Source organism: Raphanus sativus, chromosome 1 (genome assembly GCF_000801105.2).
Source record: "Raphanus sativus cultivar WK10039 chromosome 1, ASM80110v3, whole genome shotgun sequence".
NCBI classification, from domain to species: domain Eukaryota; kingdom Viridiplantae; phylum Streptophyta; class Magnoliopsida; order Brassicales; family Brassicaceae; genus Raphanus; species Raphanus sativus.
This window is the reverse complement of record NC_079511.1, coordinates 11,661,602-11,683,911: the sequence shown is the minus strand read 5'-3', so window position 1 is coordinate 11,683,911 and position 22,310 is coordinate 11,661,602. Positions and strand designations below refer to the sequence as shown.

At 34.1% G+C, this 22,310-nt stretch overlaps 5 protein-coding genes across 6 annotated transcripts; 2 read left to right on the top strand and 3 right to left on the bottom strand.

Moving 5' to 3' along the window:
• The first annotated feature begins 647 nt into the window (after window positions 1-647).
• LOC108808452 (nuclear transport factor 2A) lies at window positions 648-1,816 on the top strand. The gene is made up of 2 exons (XM_018580596.2): window positions 648-1,036; window positions 1,509-1,816. Exons 1-2 carry the CDS (start codon window positions 740-742, stop codon window positions 1,578-1,580), a joined length of 369 nt encoding a protein of 122 aa, XP_018436098.1. The 5' UTR covers window positions 648-739; the 3' UTR covers window positions 1,581-1,816.
• On the bottom strand, window positions 1,740-3,207 carry LOC130512745 (uncharacterized). The gene is made up of 2 exons (XM_057011028.1): window positions 2,813-3,207; window positions 1,740-2,357 (listed from the first exon to the last, which is right to left on the bottom strand). The coding sequence occupies exons 1-2, from the start codon at window positions 2,951-2,953 to the stop codon at window positions 1,896-1,898; spliced, it is 603 nt and encodes a 200-aa protein (XP_056867008.1). The 5' UTR covers window positions 2,954-3,207; the 3' UTR covers window positions 1,740-1,895.
• A 214-nt stretch (window positions 3,208-3,421) lies between these two features.
• On the bottom strand, window positions 3,422-4,847 carry LOC130512746 (uncharacterized). The gene is made up of 2 exons (XM_057011032.1): window positions 4,089-4,847; window positions 3,422-3,770 (listed from the first exon to the last, which is right to left on the bottom strand). Exons 1-2 carry the CDS (start codon window positions 4,471-4,473, stop codon window positions 3,754-3,756), a joined length of 402 nt encoding a protein of 133 aa, XP_056867012.1. The 5' UTR covers window positions 4,474-4,847; the 3' UTR covers window positions 3,422-3,753.
• Window positions 4,848-12,008: 7,161 nt separating this feature from the next.
• LOC108851852 (developmental protein SEPALLATA 3) lies at window positions 12,009-14,653 on the bottom strand. 2 transcript variants are annotated; one of them, XM_018625328.2, is made up of 8 exons: window positions 14,247-14,653; window positions 13,327-13,411; window positions 13,107-13,174; window positions 12,899-12,998; window positions 12,756-12,797; window positions 12,624-12,665; window positions 12,397-12,545; window positions 12,009-12,278 (listed from the first exon to the last, which is right to left on the bottom strand). In XM_018625328.2, the coding sequence occupies exons 1-8, from the start codon at window positions 14,429-14,431 to the stop codon at window positions 12,185-12,187; spliced, it is 765 nt and encodes a 254-aa protein (XP_018480830.1). In that variant the 5' UTR covers window positions 14,432-14,653; the 3' UTR covers window positions 12,009-12,184. The 2 variants fall into 2 exon arrangements, with proteins under 2 accessions (XP_018480830.1, XP_018480838.1); XM_018625336.2 differs by having other exon boundaries at window positions 13,330-13,411; window positions 14,247-14,647.
• A 4,768-nt stretch (window positions 14,654-19,421) lies between these two features.
• LOC108824537 (uncharacterized) lies at window positions 19,422-22,264 on the top strand. The gene is made up of 14 exons (XM_018597990.2): window positions 19,422-19,600; window positions 19,847-19,920; window positions 20,004-20,072; window positions 20,153-20,228; window positions 20,371-20,432; window positions 20,521-20,622; window positions 20,808-20,897; window positions 20,966-21,040; window positions 21,130-21,162; window positions 21,254-21,328; window positions 21,414-21,479; window positions 21,597-21,680; window positions 21,765-21,809; window positions 21,909-22,264. Exons 1-14 carry the CDS (start codon window positions 19,552-19,554, stop codon window positions 22,074-22,076), a joined length of 1,068 nt encoding a protein of 355 aa, XP_018453492.1. The 5' UTR covers window positions 19,422-19,551; the 3' UTR covers window positions 22,077-22,264.
• Window positions 22,265-22,310: the final 46 nt, after the last annotated feature.

The following is a 22,310-nucleotide window of genomic DNA, read 5'->3' as shown; positions in this document are numbered from 1 at the left end:
TGGAGAGGAGATAATGCAAAAGCTCTGGTGACCATTGGAGGTGAAAGCTTTGAAGTTTTCCCTGCTCTTCTGCCTGTCTGCAACCGGAAGCCCACTTAGTGTACTTTCTGTAGATGATGGTCTATTTACACCGGTAGAGTAGCTCCTCCATCAAATGAACAATTACAGAGTTGTGTCCTTTCCCAGTGAACTGCCTGAGTATTTATAAACTATCAGCTACTTTCATCAATATCCTTAGATGCAAGGAATGATCAGAAAAGTATATAACAACATATTTACTTTAATGAAGTTACCCATAATATTTGTGAGTATTGGTCTAAACCTTCTAGCATCCCCAATTAACATTTCTGGAACACTATCAGATATGTACACAACACTATCAGATAGGTACACTGCCAACTGCGTTTATCAGCAATGTTTAAAAATTTAGTACAAAAGCGTGTTTTTTGCTTTTCCCATGTACACTCTGAGTCTGAGGTCCCAACTTGGCTGATGCTGGACACCGCTTGGTTGGAATCAGCTTAATAAAAAATATGGATTAACGCGTCTTCAAACACTAACTATCACATATTAACGGGCCTAATATTGTAAAGATAAAGGCCCATTACAGAGTATCTGTTCGTCTTCTTGATCTACCGGAAACTTTCGCTTTTGACTCACCTCACCCTTTCTGTTACGTTTCTCTCTCTGTACTCTTTGAAAGGACGGACGACGCAAGGAGAAAGAGAGAGATAGAGAGATGGATCCAGACGCAGTATCCAAGGCTTTCGTGGAGCACTACTACACCACCTTCGATTCGAATCGCGCAGGGTTGGTCTCTCTCTACCAGGAAGGATCCATGTTGACCTTCGAAGGCCAGAAGATCCAGGGCTCTCAGAACATCGTCGCCAAGCTCACCAGCCTTCCTTTCCAGCAGTGCAAGCACAACATCACCACCGTCGATTGCCAGCCCTCTGGTCCCGCCGCCGGAATGCTCGTCTTTGTCTCCGGCAATCTCCAACTCGCTGGCGAACAGCACGCCCTCAAGTTCAGCCAGGTCTCGATCTTGCGTGTTTTCACATCGTTTTAGCTGTCGATCATGTTAGGGTTAGGGTTATTAGGGTTGATTTGATGTGCTATTAGGGCACTTGAAGCTTGATTGATCTGGATTTGACAGGAAATTTCAAAACCCTAATTGAAGCATTGAGTGTGACTGATCTGTGACTAGGTAGGATGTTAAGAGCCGCATTGATTGTATAGATGTAATCTCGTGCTCTGCTTTGTGAATCTTGCATTGGCTTGAGAGGATGTCATTGTCTATATAACTGTTCCTTGTGGTATGCGTATCACCTGACCTACTCATAGTAGTAAGCTACAATTTGCATCTCTCATGTTGTGAATCACGCATTGGATATTTGGATATTGTTGGCTAGTACGCTATATAAAAGAAACATACATCTGTTGGCTGCTTGTTTGTTGTTTTGGGTTTTAAATAGTACCCTGACGTACCGGTGTGTTTTGTGCCTCAGATGTTCCATTTGGTCTCGAATCAGGGAAACTACTACGTGTTCAACGACATATTCAGGTTGAACTATGCCTGAGGAATGTAGTGGCAGAGAGTCAGAGACTGATGGAAGTTTGGTGGGTTAATTTAGAATTGAGAACTGAAGCTTGTTTTGCTCTCTGTCTTTACTTTAATCATTAGAGGGCTCTTTTTAACTATGGTTGAGATGACTTCGTATTATCTGCTTATTATCAAGGATTACAAACAAAAGGTTTATTTGAAATATGGTTCTCTGTTGGAACCCTTTTTCATATTGAAAAGTTTGCTAAAACATCTTATATGTCCTGAACGTAAACAAATTATAAGTGTGTTTCCAGATTGTATAATATAAACAGGCAACAGAAGAAAGATATCATTTGTCATCATCGTCGAAACCAAATTCTCGCAACATTTCGGGCACTTGGATATGAACTCCATTGTTTGTTCCATTCCCATTGTGAAGGTTGTTTTCCTCCTGGGCATTGGAAGTCCCTTGAAGTCTGTTCTTGTTTGGAAATAACTTACCTTTGAACATCCCAGAGAACATACCTCCAATGGATCTGATTGGGTGGGTTAATCTCTCTTTCATCATGTAAATCATGGAGTACTCAGAGAGCTGCCAAGTCAATGTGAGGATGATCAAAGCCGAGAGGAGAATGTGGGTTACTTTGTTCTGCCTCTTCACCTCCTTGATGTCTTTAGCTATTTCTTCTATACTCTCTTCCAATCGTCTCTCGTCCTGGTGTTTTCCTTTGGATGGTGAAGAATCTGGCGATGATTCTTCTTCTTCTTTAGCAGTCACAAGTGTCTTTTGGAATGGGTTTGGTGATTCCAGCTGAGTTTATAAACAAAAATTAGCATCAGCCCTGAAATGGGAATATAGGTCATCAAGTCATGCCAATAGAGAGAGGAGTTGTGGCCATCATCAAACAACAACTTGTCAACAACACATCACGTTTTGAAAAGGACAGTTCACTGTTACATCCATCCCAAAGAACCAAGTTGTTCTAAGAAAGAATCCTGTTCACTTAATTTTTGTATTTGTTCGATTCATAAAACAAATCAGGCCAAGCGGATTTCGCCAAATCAAAGCATTTATCACAGCAGAATAATTATTACACAGACTCGTTTAGTTCTTTCCCACAGTCCATGATGATACAAACATCGTATTCAACCCAGAAAAGGTTTTTTTTTTTGTAAATAGGGCTTTTGGAAAAGTTGATTAGGCCAAACATCAGATTTAGCAATTTAAACCAAAACACGACGGATCGGTGGAGTGGGGGGAGGTACCTGGGATATAAGCTTAGTGAGGAGAAGTTGGTCGTCCTCGTCTTCGATGAAGGAGTCACCAGCAGCTTCTCTCTTCCTCTTCTCATCAAGAAGTTTCTCGATGGCTCTGCTCATAACCTCAACGTCCTCACTCGACTCCATTTTCACAAACACAAAACCCTTGCTTCTCTAACCTCTCCGCCGCTCTTTATTATCTCCCCTTGTCCCTCGAAGGATGTTTATTGCTTGTACTTTTTTTCTTTCTTTGCTATAATAAGTCTTTGTTTGTGTATTGAACGAAAGTCCTGCCCCGACACGTAACATGTATAGACCGCTTCTCGAATAACTCACGGCACCTCACACCATTTTTCCTTCTTTAATTTCAGACATTGACCGAGCTGTGCAATCCGATTTTTTTGGTTTGTTTGTATATGTTTTGGGTTGGTTTGATACGGTTTAGTTTCTTTTTTTTTTTTTGAAACACAGTTGAAGCTTCTCTCAGAGTGATGTTTTTGAGATGGCTAATAATACTATATACATGGTCATGGACCAGGACCAGGACCTGACACCTTTTTATCAACTACACCAACGTTACTTCGACGGCCAGTTGGGAAAAGAAACAAAACAAAATCCTATAATCTTTATGCCATTATTTTTAAGAAAATCATGTAACATAATAAAACCATCCATGGAAATAAAAGTACATATCAGAAAGGTTTCTTTTTTTTTTGTCACGAAAATATCAGAAAGGTTTCTATAACTCTAAAAGATTATAAAAACTCCCAAATATCCACATGCTTTTTATCCAACCCTCCGAGAATACATAGTAGTACTATATAAAAAGAAGAAATAAAAACTCTAATTGGACTGTTGCGTCTTATAATCAATCCATCTTTTGTTGTCCTGCTTCACCAGAAGGCCAGATGATATAATAGGGCGTTTTGCAAGTCCCCATCGTCACATCACAAAAGCTTCCAATCTGCGGAAAGCCACACAAACACATTGTATAAACATGTAGCTGGCTTCAAAAACAAAACTTGATCTGAGTTTTTTCCATAAATAAAACTATATTCCTAAATTCCGGGAGAAGTCATTGAAAATAAATAATGTGAACATGAACGGTGGTAACACAGAGATTAATATGATTATGGCGTTATCTTACGTTTGATCCTATTTTAATTCGAGCCTCAATTTTCTAACAAGATTTGTATAGAGAAAGAACTAAACCAAGTGGACTCAATCATCTCCAGATAGGGAGTAAAAGAATTTGACAAAAAATAGAAGGGAAGAAATTTACCAGAAATCTCCTTCCTGGAGGAGGAAGGTGGCGTGAAGACGTAAAAGAGCACCGACCTCCCCGCCAAGGAAATGGCTGAAACGATCCCAGCAACGTAGAAAACGGTGATCAGAGCAAGCACCCAAGGCAACAAGAGGAAACCAATGAAGAAGGTCACGGATCCACACAGCATAAGAGCCAAGGATATCCCTAGAAGCAGCGACGCGAATCCCGACGGAGATATCTGCGTCGCCGCCGACGAATAACGAGGCCGGATTGGATGAACGGAATCGGGGAATTGATCGGGGAGAGAGATCGACATAGGCGGAGAACGGAGGAGACTCAGGACAAGAGCCGATAGGTCGTGGAAAGCCCTAGACTCTTCATCTCGTTGTCTTCTCATCATCACCAAAAAAAAATCCCACTGTTGTAATTTCGAAACACTTACTATTTCGGTAAATTAATGGCGATTTGCTTGATAGTCTTTCTTTCCTACAGACAAGGAATTGAGAAGACTTTTGTGTTCTGTAATAAAATCTCGGGAAAGCAGAAGTCTCTGTGTTTGGATAACGAATGAGAAAAGCAACCAAAAGGTCAAAACGAAGGCGCGTGTTGGCACGTGAAGGTGAGGGCGAGTATGGAGAAGACAGATTCAGAAAGAATGGAGGTGGAATACAATTGGTGGGTCCCACAGTGACGTGTGGGCCTTCCATTATCTTCTACGACTAGATCCTTATCTAATTAATTCGTTCCAATCAAACCAGAGAAGAAGTCGTTTTCTTTTCTTTTTCTGCTATTTCTTTTCTTAGTATTACATTATTAATTTTTTTTTTTGGTTATTTGACTACTATGAGTTGTTTGAATCAAATAATAAAAGAGTTGGTTTTAGGAAAATGGCATTGCCCCCTTTTTTTTACTGAATAATGGCATTGCACTTTATAGAGTAAAAATCTCATATACTCTTAATGAGGCAAAAAGTGATCTGAGATACTCTTACGAAATCTGAAGTACTCTTTACTCTTCATGAAATAAGAGTTTTCCGATTTTGCCCTTATGTTTTCCCTACTCAATTGAAAATTTGAATTTCGAATTTCAGGTATCAGATTTACAATTTGAATTTTGAATTTGAGTAAAACTAGAACCCAAGTTGACCCAAGTTATACCATTTTCGAATTTTAGGTATCAAATTTAAAATTTGAATTTTGAATTTTAGTGAAACTAGAAACTAAGTTGAACCAAGTTATATTATTGTCGAAGTCCATTGTGGTATAATTATGTCCTAGTTTTACCAAGTTATATCATTGTCGAAGTACATTTTGGTATAACTATATTCTAGTTTTACCAAGTTATACATCGAGAATGGTAAAACTGTATAACTAGGTTATATTTTTACCAAGTTGTACATTTGTCAAGGTACAACTTGGCAAAACTATAACTTAGTTATACAGTTTTACCAAATTACACAAATAGTATAACTTGGTAAAACTGTTTTTCTGGGTTTGTAGTTTCACTTTCGTGTTCTACCTTGATATATGCATTTCTGGATCTTAAAAACCGAAATACCAAAAAGCAGACTGAAATTGACGCGGAGAATAAGCGGAGTAGTAGGTAGAGAAGAAGAAGGAAGATGCAGAGGAAAAAAAGAACAAACATCTGAGATTCAGAGAAGAACAAAAGAAAAAAACAGAACAACTAAAGAAAATGAGATTCAAAGAAGAACAAAGAAATAATACAGAGAAAAATGAGATAAAAACAGAGCAAACAAAAAAGATGAGAGTCGAAAATAAAACAAGATAAGAAACAGAGAGAAAAACTGTAACATCCCGAGTTGTGATATGTGAAAAGGCTTAAGAGAATTGATTTGGCTACCTATATCACCAAAGTTGACTTACCTTTTCCGTCACACCTCCGTTTAGAACTCCAGAGTTAAGCGTGCTTGGGCTGGAGTAGTGAAAGGATGGGTGACCTATCGGGAAGTGATTCGCGGTACCGTGTAAGTGAGGCCAAAATACGGGGAAAGGTCGGGTGGTGATTGCAGGGTCAGTAAACAATGATTTCGAGCCTTGGAAAAATTAACGACCGACCGTCGGATGGGATGGGGCCCACGGGCCGAGAGAGCGGGCGTGGGTGGCCCATTAGCCGTGGGCGGGTCGGGGCGTTACAAGTGGTATCAGAGCTGGTTAGCCGTCTCAGTTCTGACCTGAGAGGCGTCTTGAGACCTGTCGTGGGGCGCAACGAGGGCGTTGCGTTCTTTGAGAGGGGGTGAATTGTAACATCCCGAGTTGTGATATGTGAAAAGGCTTAAGAGAATTGATTTGGCTACCTATATCACCAAAGTTGACTTACCTTTTCCGTCACACCTCCGTTTAGAACTCCAGAGTTAAGCGTGCTTGGGCTGGAGTAGTGAAAGGATGGGTGACCTATCGGGAAGTGATTCGCGGTACCGTGTAAGTGAGGCCAAAATACGGGGAAAGGTCGGGTGGTGATTGCAGGGTCAGTAAACAATGATTTCGAGCCTTGGAAAAATTAACGACCGACCGTCGGATGGGATGGGGCCCACGGGCCGAGAGAGCGGGCGTGGGTGGCCCATTAGCCGTGGGCGGGTCGGGGCGTTACAAAAACAGATTCGAAAAAGAAGAAATTTAAATGGAAAAATGAAGGAATGAAAAGAGAAGAGAGAAAAAAAGAGAAGAGAGAAAGAAAGAAGATGAAAAATGAAAGATAGATCTAGATCTGTAGAGATAAAGAAGAAAATTAGGTTTTATGGCATGGTCCGTAAATAAATAGATTCATTAAGGATATATTGGATTTTTTGCCATATTTCGAATTAAAAATAAATGAAAATAAAATGAATTTCAAATGAAGAGTATCTGAGCACTTTTTTTTTCCACCCAGGAGTATCTGAGCATTTGATTCCACTTTATACTCGTGTCTATTCAGTCGAGCAGTTTGGGTTGAAATTAAAGGCTAATAATGAAATTTAGGTGATGATCAAATAATTAGTTTTTGTTTTGGTTGAAAGATCAAATAATTAGTTGTTATTAACCTCTTTTTGCTACTGCTAAATATTGTTTCCTTAGTTTTACAAAATGAAAATTTTGACCCATGCGAATTAAAAAAAATCTTATATCTAATGTATATTAATTAAATGAAATTAACTTAAATAAAATTTCTTATTTATTTAGAAAATAAAAATAAATATAAATTTATATAAAATATAAAATAATACTTTTGATCAAAGTAAAATAAAAATTAAAAAAAATTAAAAATAAGATTTTTATCAAACAAAGAAAAAATATAAAATATTTTTATTGTGTGCATGTACACTAAGATAAACTTAAATTTATAATTTCAATAGTTATGGTTTACAAGGTGTTTTGGGGAATGTTCAAGGTGCAAATGCAATAAAAATTACAAAAAAATAGATGAAATTAAGGTCCTAGTTTATGAAAAAACATATATTAGGGTCAAAGCATTTCTACAATTTTGGGGAAAGAACAAAGCTCATAGTTCATTCAAGACGGATCTTTTTACAATTAACATAGGTGATGATTGGTTCGATTGTGGCTGTAAAAATTTTAGCTGCATGTAAGTTGATTATAGCTATAGAACTGTTACTGTAGATTTTTCTGCATTGACTTTTGTTATAGGTAAATTTGTTATAATTATAAACTATACACTGTAGATATTTCAAAATAAAATATGTGATGTATATATAAAATAATTATATTTTCGACTAAAATAATTTATATTAATAATTTTTATAAATCTTCAAAGTCTAATGTTATTTAAGATGTGATATGTAAATAATATTTATGTTATTTAAAATATTTTCATAATTTAAAAACATACAGAATTAAATTAAAATATTTATAGATGTTTTAATTATCTAATTTATTTGATATTATAGATAATTTTTTCATTTTATAGTTTCTACAGCCTATAAAAGATGTAGAATGTTTTGTCTAAAATACATAAGAAAAAAATGTGCTTTAATTTTTTTGTTGTAGCTTAAAAAGTAAAGCTAAATCATGATTGATAAAAATTAATAAAAATTTGTCGTAAGTTTTAACTTTCAAAAATAAAGCTAAAACATTATTGGTAAAATTTAGTTCTTTAAAAATAAATAAAGCTGAAGTAAATAGATAAAACCCAACAAATAATCACAAGTTTTACATACTCCCTCAATTTAAAAAAAAACATTTTAACTTTGTTTCATAAAAAGTCATTTTACACTTTCAATGTAAATTTGTGAATAAGATTTCAATTTTAACCTTATACTTCTAATGTATTAGTTGGAGATATAATTTTTTGTTAGTATTAATGATGGAAAAAATTACATTTTATTAGTTTTTAAATTTGTGTGAATAGAGTATAGTAACATTTTTATAGAGTTTTTACAAAAAAAAAACATTTTTGATAAAGTGAGTATAAACAAAAACATTTGTTCACCTACAAACTCGTAATAAATATATTCTATTAAATTAGGAATATGACTTATTGATATATGTTTAGTCTAGTTATTTTAATATAATTTTTAAAATTTCTTACTAATTATTTTAAAAATATTTTATATAAATATGATTACAAAGAAAAACATAAATATAACTAAAATACAAGTATAAAATTAATTTTTAAAAAAATATAAAGCAAAAAATATATCTGACTTTGAAGAACAGATCATAATCTAATTTGTAGATAATTTGCATGTACTTCGGACATATGACTTGTAAATTCTGTGGAAAGATGTCTGCTCCAGCGTTGTCGGTTTAGAAAATTTTGATTGGGTTCATAGAATTATCATTCTTCCATAGGCCCTATATAAAAGTATAGAGATAGCCCAAGACCAAGAGTCTTGTAGGTGTGGGCCTTTAGATAAACGATTGGTTTCTTGTTAACAGATAGATAGCAATTTCCTGTTGGTTTGCACGCAACACAAGAAGATCCTCCTCATAGATTTAGTGTGTGAGTTTCTTTGATTTTAGCTTAGTGTGTGAGTTGTTATAGCAATGGTTAAATGGTTGCCAAAAAGATTATGGAACTGGAACTGTACGGGTTTTTGTGACATCAAACAGCTTAACTGGAACTATATGTTAAACAAATTTGAACTAGGGATGGTATTATGTATATATACTGCGTGTACTCAAGATTTAAGGTGATAGTATTGGCCAAATCATATGAGAGGTAGCAAATCATGTTGAATTTATTATTGAACTAGTGATTTTCCGGCGCTACGCGCCGGGTTCGTATGTTATACTTTTACATAAATTTATAAATTATTATATGGTCTTAACAAATAAAATATATTAAATATGAAAATAAAAATATATTAAAAATGATATTTTCTGATTTTTTTACATTACTTTGTTTGAAGTTGTTTAATTCAAAGTGTAAGAGCATAAGTGGTTGTTACTAATAGATTTAATAAAAATAGAATAAAAAGTTGATAGTCATAACAAAATTAATTTAGTTGAAATTTAAACATAAAAAAAAGTTGATGTTTTATATAGAGAACATATTTATATTATTAATTTTAACATAAAACAAAGTTGATGTTTTATATAGAGAAAGTATTTATATTATTAATTATTAAAATAACTATATATGAACTATATATTAATTATTAAAATAACTATATATGAGATGTTAGTATCTATAACAATTATGAGAAAGACAATTTCTAACTATCTGTGACATTCAGGTTTGCTGACTTGTTGTATTTAGTGATGGTTTTGACAATAAATGATTAGTGTGGTACAAAGGATTAATGATGAGGGTGGTGTGTGTGGTTTACATCAATTTTAAATAACTTTAGCAACCATGCAACGTTTTTAAATTTCTCTCATATTGAAATTAATGTTTTTTTTCCCTAAGTTGGGTTTTTTTTTTTGCTTAATAACCAAAAAAAACTAATTAGATTTTGGAAAAGAAAGTAGAGAGAGATAGGAAGAGAAAGTAGGAGAGAGGGAGTGTTTTTAGTTAGTTAGTGAATTTTGTTTTTGTGTGTGTATATTTCACCCAATTTCCCTAAGTTTTAAGAGTATATTAATCATGTTCACGGTTTTTAAAATGTAAACACGGATAGCATGCATCATGGAAGTTATTGGTTTTCTTGCACAGTGTAACATGGAAAGATACCATAGAATTTATGTGTCAATACCAATAAATCAAATGTTAGTCTTTTGGACTTGAATCGCCATCAGTTACTAAACATTATTAAAGTGGGATGAGTGGAATTTTTAGATTGATTATATGACGATTACGTTGATTACGTTAAAGAAGGAGAATCGTAGAGGCTCCATTCTCCATCGTTAACATCAAATACAAAGAAACCTTATAAACCAGTGTTTTGACACCCGACCCGGATATTGAACCGGACGATTTACCGGGTCTTTGAATCATTTGGTCAACCGTGGATGAACCACAGTTTAATAAATGAATTAGTTTTATTATCTATACTTTAAATGTATAAAAACTAAAGTTAATATTTTAAATGTTTTCAAACATAAAGTAATAGTTTGGATATGTATCTATTTTATGTTTAAAAAAATTGAAAATACTTAACTTTAGTTTCCATTTTTGTATTTTTATTTGACATACAAAATCTTAAGAAATAGTTTAAAAAAATCAAGACATAAATTCATAATAAATTAAAATTCCAATCCAAAATTAAAATATCATTGCAATAAATTCTCAATAACAAAAATAAATTAATACCTAATCACAGTTAACACCAAAATACATTAAATGGAGTTGAGAAAATATTTTAATTATTAAAATAAGAATGCCACATGACATTTTTCCCCCCAAGGAGATAAAAAAACTCAACTTTATTAACCTGACTTGTTGTATTTAGTAATGGTTTTGACAATAAATGGTTAGTGTGGTGCAAATGATTAATGGTGAGGGTGGTGTGTGTGGTTTACATCAATTTTAAATAACTTTAGCAACCATGCAACGTTTTTAAATTTCTCTCAGATTGGAATTAATGATTTTTTTCCCTAAGTTGGGTTTTTTTTTTGCTTAATAACCAAAAAAACTAATTAGATTTTGGAAGAGAGAGTAGAGAGAGATAGGAAGAGAAAGTAGGAGAGAGGAAGTGTTTTTAGTTAGTTAGTGAATTTTGTTTTTGTGTGTGTATATTTCACCCAATTTCCCTAAGTTTTAAGAGTATATTAATCATGTTCACGGTTTTTAAAATGTAAACACGGATAGCATGCATCATGGAAGTTATTGGTTTTCTTGTACAGTGTAACATGAAAAGATACCATAGAATTTATGTGTCAATACCAATAAATCAAATGTTAGTCTTTTGGACTTGAATCGCCATCAGTTACTAAACATTATTAAAGTGGGATGAGTGGAATTTTTAGATTGATTATATGACGGTTACGTTGATTGCGTTAAAGAAGGAGAATCGTAGAGGCTCCATTCTCCATCGTTAACATCAAATACAAAGAAACCTTATAAACCAGTGTTTTGACACCCGACCCGGATATTAAACCGGACGATTTACTGGGTCTTTGAATCATTTGGTCAACCGTGGATGAACCACAGTTTAGTAAATGAATTAGTTTTATTATCTATACTTTAAATGTATAAAAACTAAAGTTAATATTTTAAATGTTTTCAAACATAAAGTAATAGTTTGGATATGTATCTATTTTATGTTTAAAAAAAATTGAAAATACTTAACTTTAGTTTCCATTTTTGTATTTTTATTTGACATACAAAATCTTAAGAAATAGTTTTAAAAAATCAAGACATAAATTCATAATAAATTAAAATTCCAATCCAAAATTAAAATATCATTGCAATAAATTCTCAATAACAAAAATAAACTAATACATAATCACAATTAACACCAAAATACATTAAATGGAGTTGAAAAAATATTTTAATTATTAAAATGAGAATGCCACATGACATTTTTCCCCCAAGGAGATAAAAAACTCAACTTTATTAGTATAGATAGTAGACGAACATAAAAAGAACATCACACACACATGCACACAAGACAGACTACAGAGAGGGGAAATCATAATGAAAGCCTAAGAGAGTAGAAGAAAGTTTTAAAATAAAAATGTCAAAAAGTAAACAGAAAAAGGAAGAAAGTTTCAAATAGAGTTGGTGTCATAAGGTAACCAACCCAACATGTAATTATTCACACTTGGTCCAGCTCCCATTCCATGATCTTGCTGCCCCTGATACCTGCTCCATCGTCAAATAAAAACATTTAAGATGCTAAAAGAATGTTTATACGAAGACAACAAAATTAAAAGATGACCAAAATTGCTGATAATTATATATAGAAGAGTTATTTAGTTACCCCATTTGAAGAATGGGTTCGCATTCCAAAGGCTGGAAGAAAGCTTGCTGAGAGTGTTCATGTACTTGTTGATGACGACCGTACTCAACATGGTGATGATCTTCTGGGTTCGGATTAAGTTGGAGAGGCATCTGATATCCATCAGCTAACTGTACACACTTGTTAGTTGAACAAACCAATGCGCATTATATTGACTTGGATATTATGAATGAGGAAGTATATATTACCCTTAGCCTCAGAGTTTTATTTGTCTCAGCCAACATGCGTTCCTGCTCCAAATATTCATTGGAGAGTGATTATTAGTTAGTATAGTTATATAGGACATTTGCATCATGTTCATTCAATTATTTTTTTGTTACCTTACTCTGAAGATCATTGAGTTGGTCGAGCATGAATTGTGTCTGCAAATTTAATGAAACCTCTTACTTAATATGGACCTGACAGTGTGTGTATATAGATAGTAGCATAAATGATGAGAGAAATTAAATGGAGGAAATAGTACTCGGAGAGCTCTGATCTGCTTCAAAGAAGAGTCAAGCTGTCTCTCAAGTGACTCGAGCTCTTTTGTACTAAGAGGTCCAAGATCTTCTCCCAATAGATTCCTATGATACTCCAAAAACATATACCATCTCGTAATTAATTTTTTAATGCAATTAAAAACACTCTCTAGCTAGCAGGACTAGCTAACTTAATTAGGCAATGAGTTCAACCTTTGAGTTCTCTGTAATGCGTCGTAACGCTCCTTAAGCTTGAGATACTCATGCTGGCTATTAAGTTCCTGCTTGCCAAATATGTTAACATTACAAGATTTTCAAATAATAAAAGCAATTAAAATTATTTAATTAAGCAGAAACAAATGAAAGTAAGGAAAAAAAATTTAGCAAAAAAAAAAAGTAAGGAAAAAAATTAAGAAATAAAGGGAGGAGGTACAACTGCTAAGGCTTCCCTTGAAGGCACATTGGGCTCTGGAGCTCCATAGTTGCACTTTTGGTACCTGTCTAGTGTCCGAAGCATGCTGCATCACACAAATTTTTTTCACAAAATCAAGATTCAAATCAGTAAATGAAAACTAAGGGGGGTTAAAATGTTTCCTAGCTAGGGTTTACGGAAAAGTGTTGGAGTCTTTTCAGAGAAGAAGATCTAAAGAAGCCATAAATTAAATTTGGGTGAATCTGAAGTAAGATCCAATGGATATAAGATGAATTTGAATATCAAAACAAAATTGGAAGCTCTAAAGGATTACTAAAGTGGGTAGCTCTAGGAAGATGAAACACTTCTGCAAAATTAATGAGTGATTTGATTGGATTGGAAAAAAAAACAAAAGGTGGAACAATCTTAGTTGTGAAGAAAATTATTCAGGAGAAAACACTAATTAATCACTAATTTCACTAGCTATCAGAGAAATTAACCCTAATTTTGTAAAAGATCATATGCCTCTTATGAGATACAAACTAATGGCATCAAGTAAATTATTCAGACGTTCCAAGAAAAGACAAGCAAAAAGGGCTTAGTTAGGATCGTGCAACAGAACTTTGATCTATAAGATGGAAAAATATAGAAATATAAAACATCATCAAAACAAAAATGGAAATCATCAGAAACTCAAAGAAAAAACATAAAAGAAAAGCTAATTAAATTATCTTTTGACTTGATCAGAAATGGGTATTCCCTTCCTCTTTGCTTTTTTCTTTTAAAGGATGAAAGAAGATGTACGACACAACAACACATCAGAAGACTACCCATACAACATATATAACTTTCTTTTTTCTTACACATATATAACTTTTTGTGTTTACTTAAATAAATAAAAAATCATCAAATCAATAGATGTAAATGGGTATATGAAATACCTCGAACTGCTGCAAAACTCGTACTGTTTTCCTCTACTAGAGAAGATGATGAGAGCAACCTCTGCATCACATAGAACGGAAAGCTCGTATGCTTTCTTCAAAAGACCATTCCTTCTCTTTGCAAACGTCACTTGCCTATTGATCTTGTTCTCTATCCTCTTCAACTCTACTCTCCCTCTTCCCATTTTATTTTACTTAATTCTCTCTTACTCTCTCTCTCTCTCTCCCCTTGAGAATCCTTTATATATATGAATGAGCCTCTCTCTCTCTCTCCTTTTTTCTTTCTACTTTTTCTCTTATTTATTTCTAACCTTTTTAATGTGTACATATATACCTTGGTACAATGTATCTATATACAATCTCACAACACTTCTGTCAAGTACATTTACATGTCAGCTTCATTACTTGAAATCTTTGATAAATATTCTCTTTCTGTATATGTACACACTCTTCGTTCAAACAATATACACCCTCAATTATTGTACGTTTACTACTTTCAAGTTACCAAACCACCGCATAGGATTTATGCAAATGGTTTTTTTCTTTTTGAAATATTTATGCAAATGTTAAATTCAAAAAAAAATGCAAATGTTGCAAAACAGAATATACGTTAATTACTCTTTCATGTTTAGATATTTTTCTTACCTAAATAATTTAGACTTTTTTTACTGATCATTTAGACTTTATTGTTTATACATAATTGGTAATAGCCGTAAAAGGAGAAAGAGATCCACTTCTCTTACCAGACACTAGTTGTAGTTTCAGTTTTCAATCTTCTGTTTAGACAAATTAAGTTCTTGGCCCAGTTAAGGAAAATTGTTTTTTTACATAATTACATTGTTCACGAGTTATTATTAGGGATTTATTCATAAATAAAAACCCTAACATTGAAAAGTGAAAACCATAGAATGAAGACTTTGTTACGGTTTTAAATTGAATATGTTGAGGGAGACAGATATTTTTAATTTGGATGCTTCTTAGGAAAAGAGTCAAGTTGAAAATGAGAGAATGCTTAAATCAACGGTGGAGTATCAATGAGGAGAGGAGTGATGGCAACCCTAAGCTGAAAAGAGTAGAGCAATGAATGAGCTCGGACACGTGTCGATACCTGGATGGTAGGGTCTGATAAATCCACCTGAATTTTTATTTATTTTTACTTTTCTAATCGAGTTCAGGGAATCATGTGACCTAACCTTATCTAGGTGAAGCCTCCTACGATATCTCAACTTACGGAACTACCCTTCTGTTTGGTGAAAAATGTAAAGTAAAACACAACTCTTTTTTGTGATTTATCTATGTTGTGATGATATCTAAATTCTTACTGCTAGATTTGTTTCTCTTTTTCCCAGTTTAAAATGTATTTTTAACTGAAGTTAACTACTTCTATAAATAAATTGATAACTTTAGTTTGGTATGAGAGTATCAGAGATTCAGACACCAGAAATAAAAGAAAAAAAACTGAGAAAACATTTGATCAGAAAAAAAAAATTGAGAAAACATAAATGGATAAAATAAACAGAGTTTAGAATAAGGTTATAGTTCATTTCGGTTATCTTAGGGATCGTCCGATGTAAGAGAGCATGTCTGACCAAAACTCTTAGTGCTTTTTGTTTGCAAACGTAATTGCTTTATCTTGACTGGTAAGTAGGTGATGGACACAAAGGTATGATTCAATTAGAAAAACTAAACATGTACTAATATTCTGTTTGGTCATATATATAAGCTTAGTTTCTCTGATTTTGAAAGTTGAATCTCTAGAGTATTTCAAGCAAACGTGTAGGTGCTCGATATTTTGATTTGCTTTAGCTTAATTATGTAAATAATGGTTAACTTACCATAAACAATAGCTAGAAAGCGTCTTTAGAAGCCAAGTACGTATTCACGATTTTATCAGATCTGGTCATATATTTTAATGTAAGATGACGACAATTGATAAACATGTTGTACACATTAGCACAGGAGAAATTAAAGTACATGCAACTATTCATTTACAATCGATGTCACACCAATGATATAGCTTATATTTTTTTCTTCAATTGTTGTACTATTTCCTTCGCTTTTTCTAAAACTTCAAATAATTTTCCACGTATATTATATTGTGGTGGATCTACATGGTATAAGAGGACACAATAATACTATTTTTAGTTTTTTAAATTTCAAGAAAATAAAGACATTCTTGAACTCTCTAAAAGGAATTTTATCCAAATGGAAACAAACAATCTGCAAGGCATATACTAATATGTTAATGATAAGATGTGAGATCTTATAAGTTATATCATTCGTAACGCTGAATAAATTTATATGTCTAAAGCATAGAAAAGGTTAATGTGAAAGTATCACTTGGGAATACTTTTTTCGCTTTGGGATCTTATGCCCTGGACCTCGAGCACACGCAGATCCCACCAAGTATATAGAGCTAGATATCAATCGAAGAAAACCAACGGTTATAATGAGTTCTCATAAATCAAAAATGCTATATTACACGTAAGAAAGAAGAATCTGGATGTTAAGGACCACACATCAACTTGCAAATTGCATTACGAATTAGAACAAATAAATGCCACGTGAAATCCTACAAGACAGCTACGTTGCGGAGTACTGGTGATGTGGTCCATTAGCGTGAGATCGTAATCGAACGGCTATAAAAGGATGTCGTGGGGGTTAAAGAAAGAAGAAGAACCGTCGGATTAAGGTGCTAAATATAGCCGGACAGGGTCCACATCAAGACGTAATGGGAAGTGGACCTCATTGCCAAAAATAGAAAGATGGGGTTATATGAAAATAAGTCACGTCTTGGGGTTGAGTGGGGTTTTAAAGTTTTTGGGACCAGCCTCTTTAGTTATCACTTATCATCATCAGGCTGCAGTATATAGTAAGTTACTGTAGTCTTAGACTCATAGTCATTATGCATCAAATAAAAATGTATCAGCTTCCAAGGAAAATGGTTTACACTTATGTAAATTTTGTTTTGTTTTAACAATATTTCATTACGAACAGAGTTTTATATACAGATGCATCAAGATTTTTCTTTTTATGCGTTTGTGCATGATACTTACAAAAAGTTTAAGAAACATGAACCATTAAACATGTTGGCACTAATGTAGGGGTTTAAGATATTTGGAAGATACATTTGTTCAATCCTTGCGAAACATCAGAATCTCTATAAGGTGTTTGCTTTATACGAGGATAAGGTCCTATGGACTTGGGTTTGATTGAATGCAAGACATGGCAGGTATAAGCAGAGAAATGAAAAATAACGAATATAAACCCACTAAAGATTTTCCAGTTTGATATTCTACTAGATCTGGTCTTTCGCTAAAGCTAGTAAAGCAAAAGTTAAAAAAATAGAAATATTCTAAGTCTATTAACTAAATATTTAGGTGTCTTACATTTGATATTTGATTTGATTATATGTCAATCAGGCAGTGCCGTGCCTAGCCTTTTTGGGGCTTAAGGCAATTTATAAAATTGGGGCCTTAGTTTGGATTAAAAAAAGAATTATCATCATAAAATATATGATTTACATGTGAAGTAAACACAGTTTAGTACATAAACAATAAATAAATTCTTTGATATGAAAATGTTTGTTAAGATTGGATACATGTTTTCATAATAACCAAAAGAAGTCTATCTCAATGTTAGCTAAAATATATGAACTATAGCTGTAAAGACTAAAGATACAGATTCATTCAACAACGCAAAATGTGTATACCAAATAAATTTAAAAAGATTTTGTGATAGATACATATAAAAATATATAGAAAACAATAAAAGAATTAAAAATCTCAAATCCTATAGATGTGCTAACATAACTAAATTTGTAGGAACTATTCGCAAGAGTAAAACCATATAACTAGGTCTAGGCGTTCGGGTACCCATTCGGATTCGGTTCGAGTTTTTGGGATTTTAGTTCTATTTTGTAACACCTTCTTAGTCCCATTATAGTAAATCTACAAGTTCGGTTCGGGTTCGAATATAACACATCGGTTTCGGTTCAGTTTGGATAGTACCCAAAATAACCTTATATCATTCGGATTTGGGTTATATCAGATCGGTTTGTTGAAATAAATATAAAATTGAATATTTGAAGTACATATTTATGTTTTAAATATTTATATTACATATTAATTCGGACATTCGGATCGTTTTGTTCGGATATTTTTCGGGGTTTTCGGGTTTTTGGATTTTTTGGATTATCCATTCGGGTTCGGTTGATAACACTTCGGGTTCGGATATGTTTTGTAACACCCTACAAGATCCATTCAGATATTTTTTAGATTTCGGATTCGGTTCGGATCGAGTTTTTCGGTTCGGATTTCGGGTTACGGGTTTTATGCCCAGCCCTACATATAACATATATAAATTTTTAACTTGTAATTGTATACAGAAATAGGGGCCCCAAATTAAGTACGTGAATTTAGGGGCCTGAGGCATTTGTCTTTTTGCTAACACATTGAGCACGGCTCTGCAATCAGGTAATGAATCTTTGGACTTGTAGCTTTTAGGTTCAGTAATCTCCTTAGAAATTTTCAATGTTGTACATAGAGCTACGTATGCGGATAATGGTTTTGAATATATACATATATACTAATGTTTTGTTGGGCTACTGGGCTTTTATTTCTGTTTCGATTTGGGCCACTGATTGGGGAGTTCCCTTTGTAATGATTAATTTGCGCACGAATGCCCTATACAACTGTACAAAATGCTAAGTTAACCGGATTGAGAACCCAATCAAACCGAAGGTAACCAAATATGATTTCACCAGTTCTTGATTTGATTAGACAAATTCCAGTTTCGGGTTTATGTTTGGTTAATATGGAGAGAATGATTAAATCTTTGTTCAGTTAACGAGAATGGCGAATGCTATTGCTGATAAAACAAGAACTATAATCGACTAAGCTATAATTAATTTGTTCATTTAAACTGTTCCTGATTTGATGAAGTGTATGTTCATCGATTATAGCTCAAAGGCTATGTATGTAATTAGAGATTATTTTGATAATATATAATACTTTTTTTTTCTCTTGATGGTTGGCAACTTGGCATCATATTGGTAGAATCTCTTAATCATAATACTCTAGTTAATTAAATTAAATCAAATACCATCCTAGTATTTTTTTAATGTATAAATAAACCGGATCAAGAATTTATTGTTTGTGATCACAGTAAACCGGAAATTACGGTGTGGTTTGAGTCTGCCACACGGCCCACACGAGAAGCGAACATTATAGTCGCACGTCGTCTCTCTCTCTGCCTAACGTGTTGTCATCGCTAATACTATAAGCTGGTCGCTAAGCCCTAGGGCATGGCTATGGCTCTTCCTCTCGGGAAACTAACCGTCCTCATCGGTGCAGGTCCATGCATTTTATTGGCTATTTCATGTTCTAGTAGTGACTAGAAAGTTAGGGCTTTTGTTTGGTTGCGTTGATGGGATCAAAAGTTAGGGATTTTTTTTTAATAAACCCTTTTGATCCCTGTAGAGGAAAAAAAGATCATCAGTGTCATTCACTGGCTCTTCTTAATCATCGAAGAAGTACTTTAAGTGTTCATCAAAAGTTACTACCTTAACTGAAGTTTGTGTGTGTGTTTCCTAACGTTAGGACTTGTTGGGTCTGTGCTTGCTAAAGACGGGAGCTTACCAGTTGTCTCGAGTCTGGTCTCTGGTGCTTTTAAGGTATTTTTAACTTTCTATGTCGAGTACATTTTATGTGTATGTGTGCTGCTGTTGGGGGCAACGGTTTTTGTTTCTCTTTACAGATTCTATCTAAGCAACTGAAACAAGAAGAGCCTATCAAGTCCCGTAATGATACGGCACTTGTAGCTCAGGTTAGTTTTTGACACAAAGAATCTTTTAACTGGTGGCGAGGATTGAATCTTTATTGGTCTTTTCTGATTTTCTTATGTAGGTTAACAGTCTTCGGCATGAACTGCAGCTGCTGGCATCAAACAGGCCTATCACTATTGTTACGACACAAGGATCAGGTTCTCTAGAGAAAAATAGATAAGCTTAGAAAAATAGATAAGCTTAGAAACATTTTTAATTTACAGTTTCCTTTTTGCATCAAACACTTGTGATTCTGTGTTTACTGTTAATCGTAGCTTACAGTTTTGCTTACATTCACAGGTAGAAAGTATGGTGTCATCATTATCATTGGAGTAATAGGCTACGGATATGTGTGGTGGAAGGTATATTAATGCTTCCCCATAACCAAGCTACTTAAAACAGTTTTGCTTCTTCACTGGCACTGATTTCTTGTGAAATGAATATTCTCAGGGATGGAAGCTTCCAGATTTTATGTTTGCGACAAGGCGCAGCTTATCAGATGCTTGTGATAATGTTGGCAACCAGATCGATGGTTTTTACTCATCACTCTCGGCAAGTTCTACTTCCCATATCTAGTTTCTTTACCGCTCTTTAAAGACTGTTCGTTTTGTGATTTCTTTTAGAAAAAATTGATCATTGAATAGTCTTGTCGGCAATGATGATCCTCTCGTGAGATTTCTATGGAACATTTAATATGTTGTCTCATTTTTTTTTGGTCTGTTACAATTTCATGGCAGGATACAAAACGGGAGCTAGGTTCAGAAGTTGACAGGATGGATTGTACTTTGGATGCAAGTTCAGTAATCATTAAAGAGACAGGAAGACAAGTATGTTAGATTGAAAATGTATATGGCTTTCTAATGATTTCTTGATAATGTTTTATCAAAATGCTTAGGTGACTGAGTTACGGGATGGTACAGCAAATATGAAGGATGAAGTTAGGTCTGTTTTCCAGGCTGTTGAAACTCTGGTGAGTAAATTTCAGTGATTGCATTTATCTTAAACCAGTTTGGTCTTCCTAAACAAAATGAGTTGATCTTGTGATCTTCATAATTTCAGGCCAGCAAAGTCCATCGCATTGAGGGAAACCAGGTAACATCTTTGTCACAGTTGTAGTGTTGGAGATTTGTTTTGTTCATCAGGCCATGTTTATTGAATTTGTGTTTCTGTACCTTCCTTAAAGGATCTCACGCTTAAAGGAGTTGGAGCTCTACATGCTCAGTGTCTCGAGCACAAAAGAATCCAAGATTCCAATAAGGCATGACCCTTCTTTAATGTGCAGTGAGTTTAAGATAAATGGCTATATTTTCGTCTTATTTGCCTAGCTTTTCTTCTGTGTACAGGCTTTGCCCTCAACATCATCATTGCCAGCTATTGAGGCAGCTCCTCTGACACATTCATCGTCCAGCGTAAATGACAAAATCTTTCTTTTCATCCGTTCTTGCGATGAATTTCATTTGTTCATCACATTATTGGACCTTAGCTCTTTCTATCACTTATTTTTTGTTTTGATATTTTGATGTTAGGAGACTCTATCTTTGCCTCCTCCTCCTGCTTCACCCCGTGAATCCCAATCATCACCTTCAACCCCTAATGGAGGAGCTCAACAGGTTTGTTCCATCTCAAAACCGGAGTTGTCGATGGAGAAACTAACTTCCATTGTACTCAGTATTCTTAACTTTTCTTTTGGACAGTCACATGGTCCGCTTCACCACACTCAATCTATCTCTGGTTTGAAGGTAAAAGGATATTTCCCTATCCCTCAAGTTCTGAACATCAATATGCCTCAAACCTAACCTTTTAAAAAAAAAAAAATTCAATAAACTCTGTGGTTTTAGGACATAAGTGAAAGCTCTAGCGGTCTGGAGACTCTTTCAAATGGAACGTATTCAGGGAAAGCCACAGGGAGTTGGATATCGGGCTTGAGTTCGGGACTGGTTGGTAGGTTCTCAACGCCAAGAATAGTGAGGACTATTAGTGCGGTCAACACAGTGCCTAGTAACTAAAGAGAAGAGTTCGTTCATTCCCAATACCAGGCTTAACAGAGAAGTTGACAAGTGTATATAGTAGATGATTCTTTTTTTAGATTTTGCTGTTGTTGCAAGTGCATCAAGACAATGCTATAGAGCTTCTAATTAAAACTTCATAACTTTTGTAGGGATAGAGCTTATTATTCAAATTGCGTAGTTGCTTTCTTTTTGTTCTTTATAATTCAGTTATCTTAGAAAAATAACAAATTT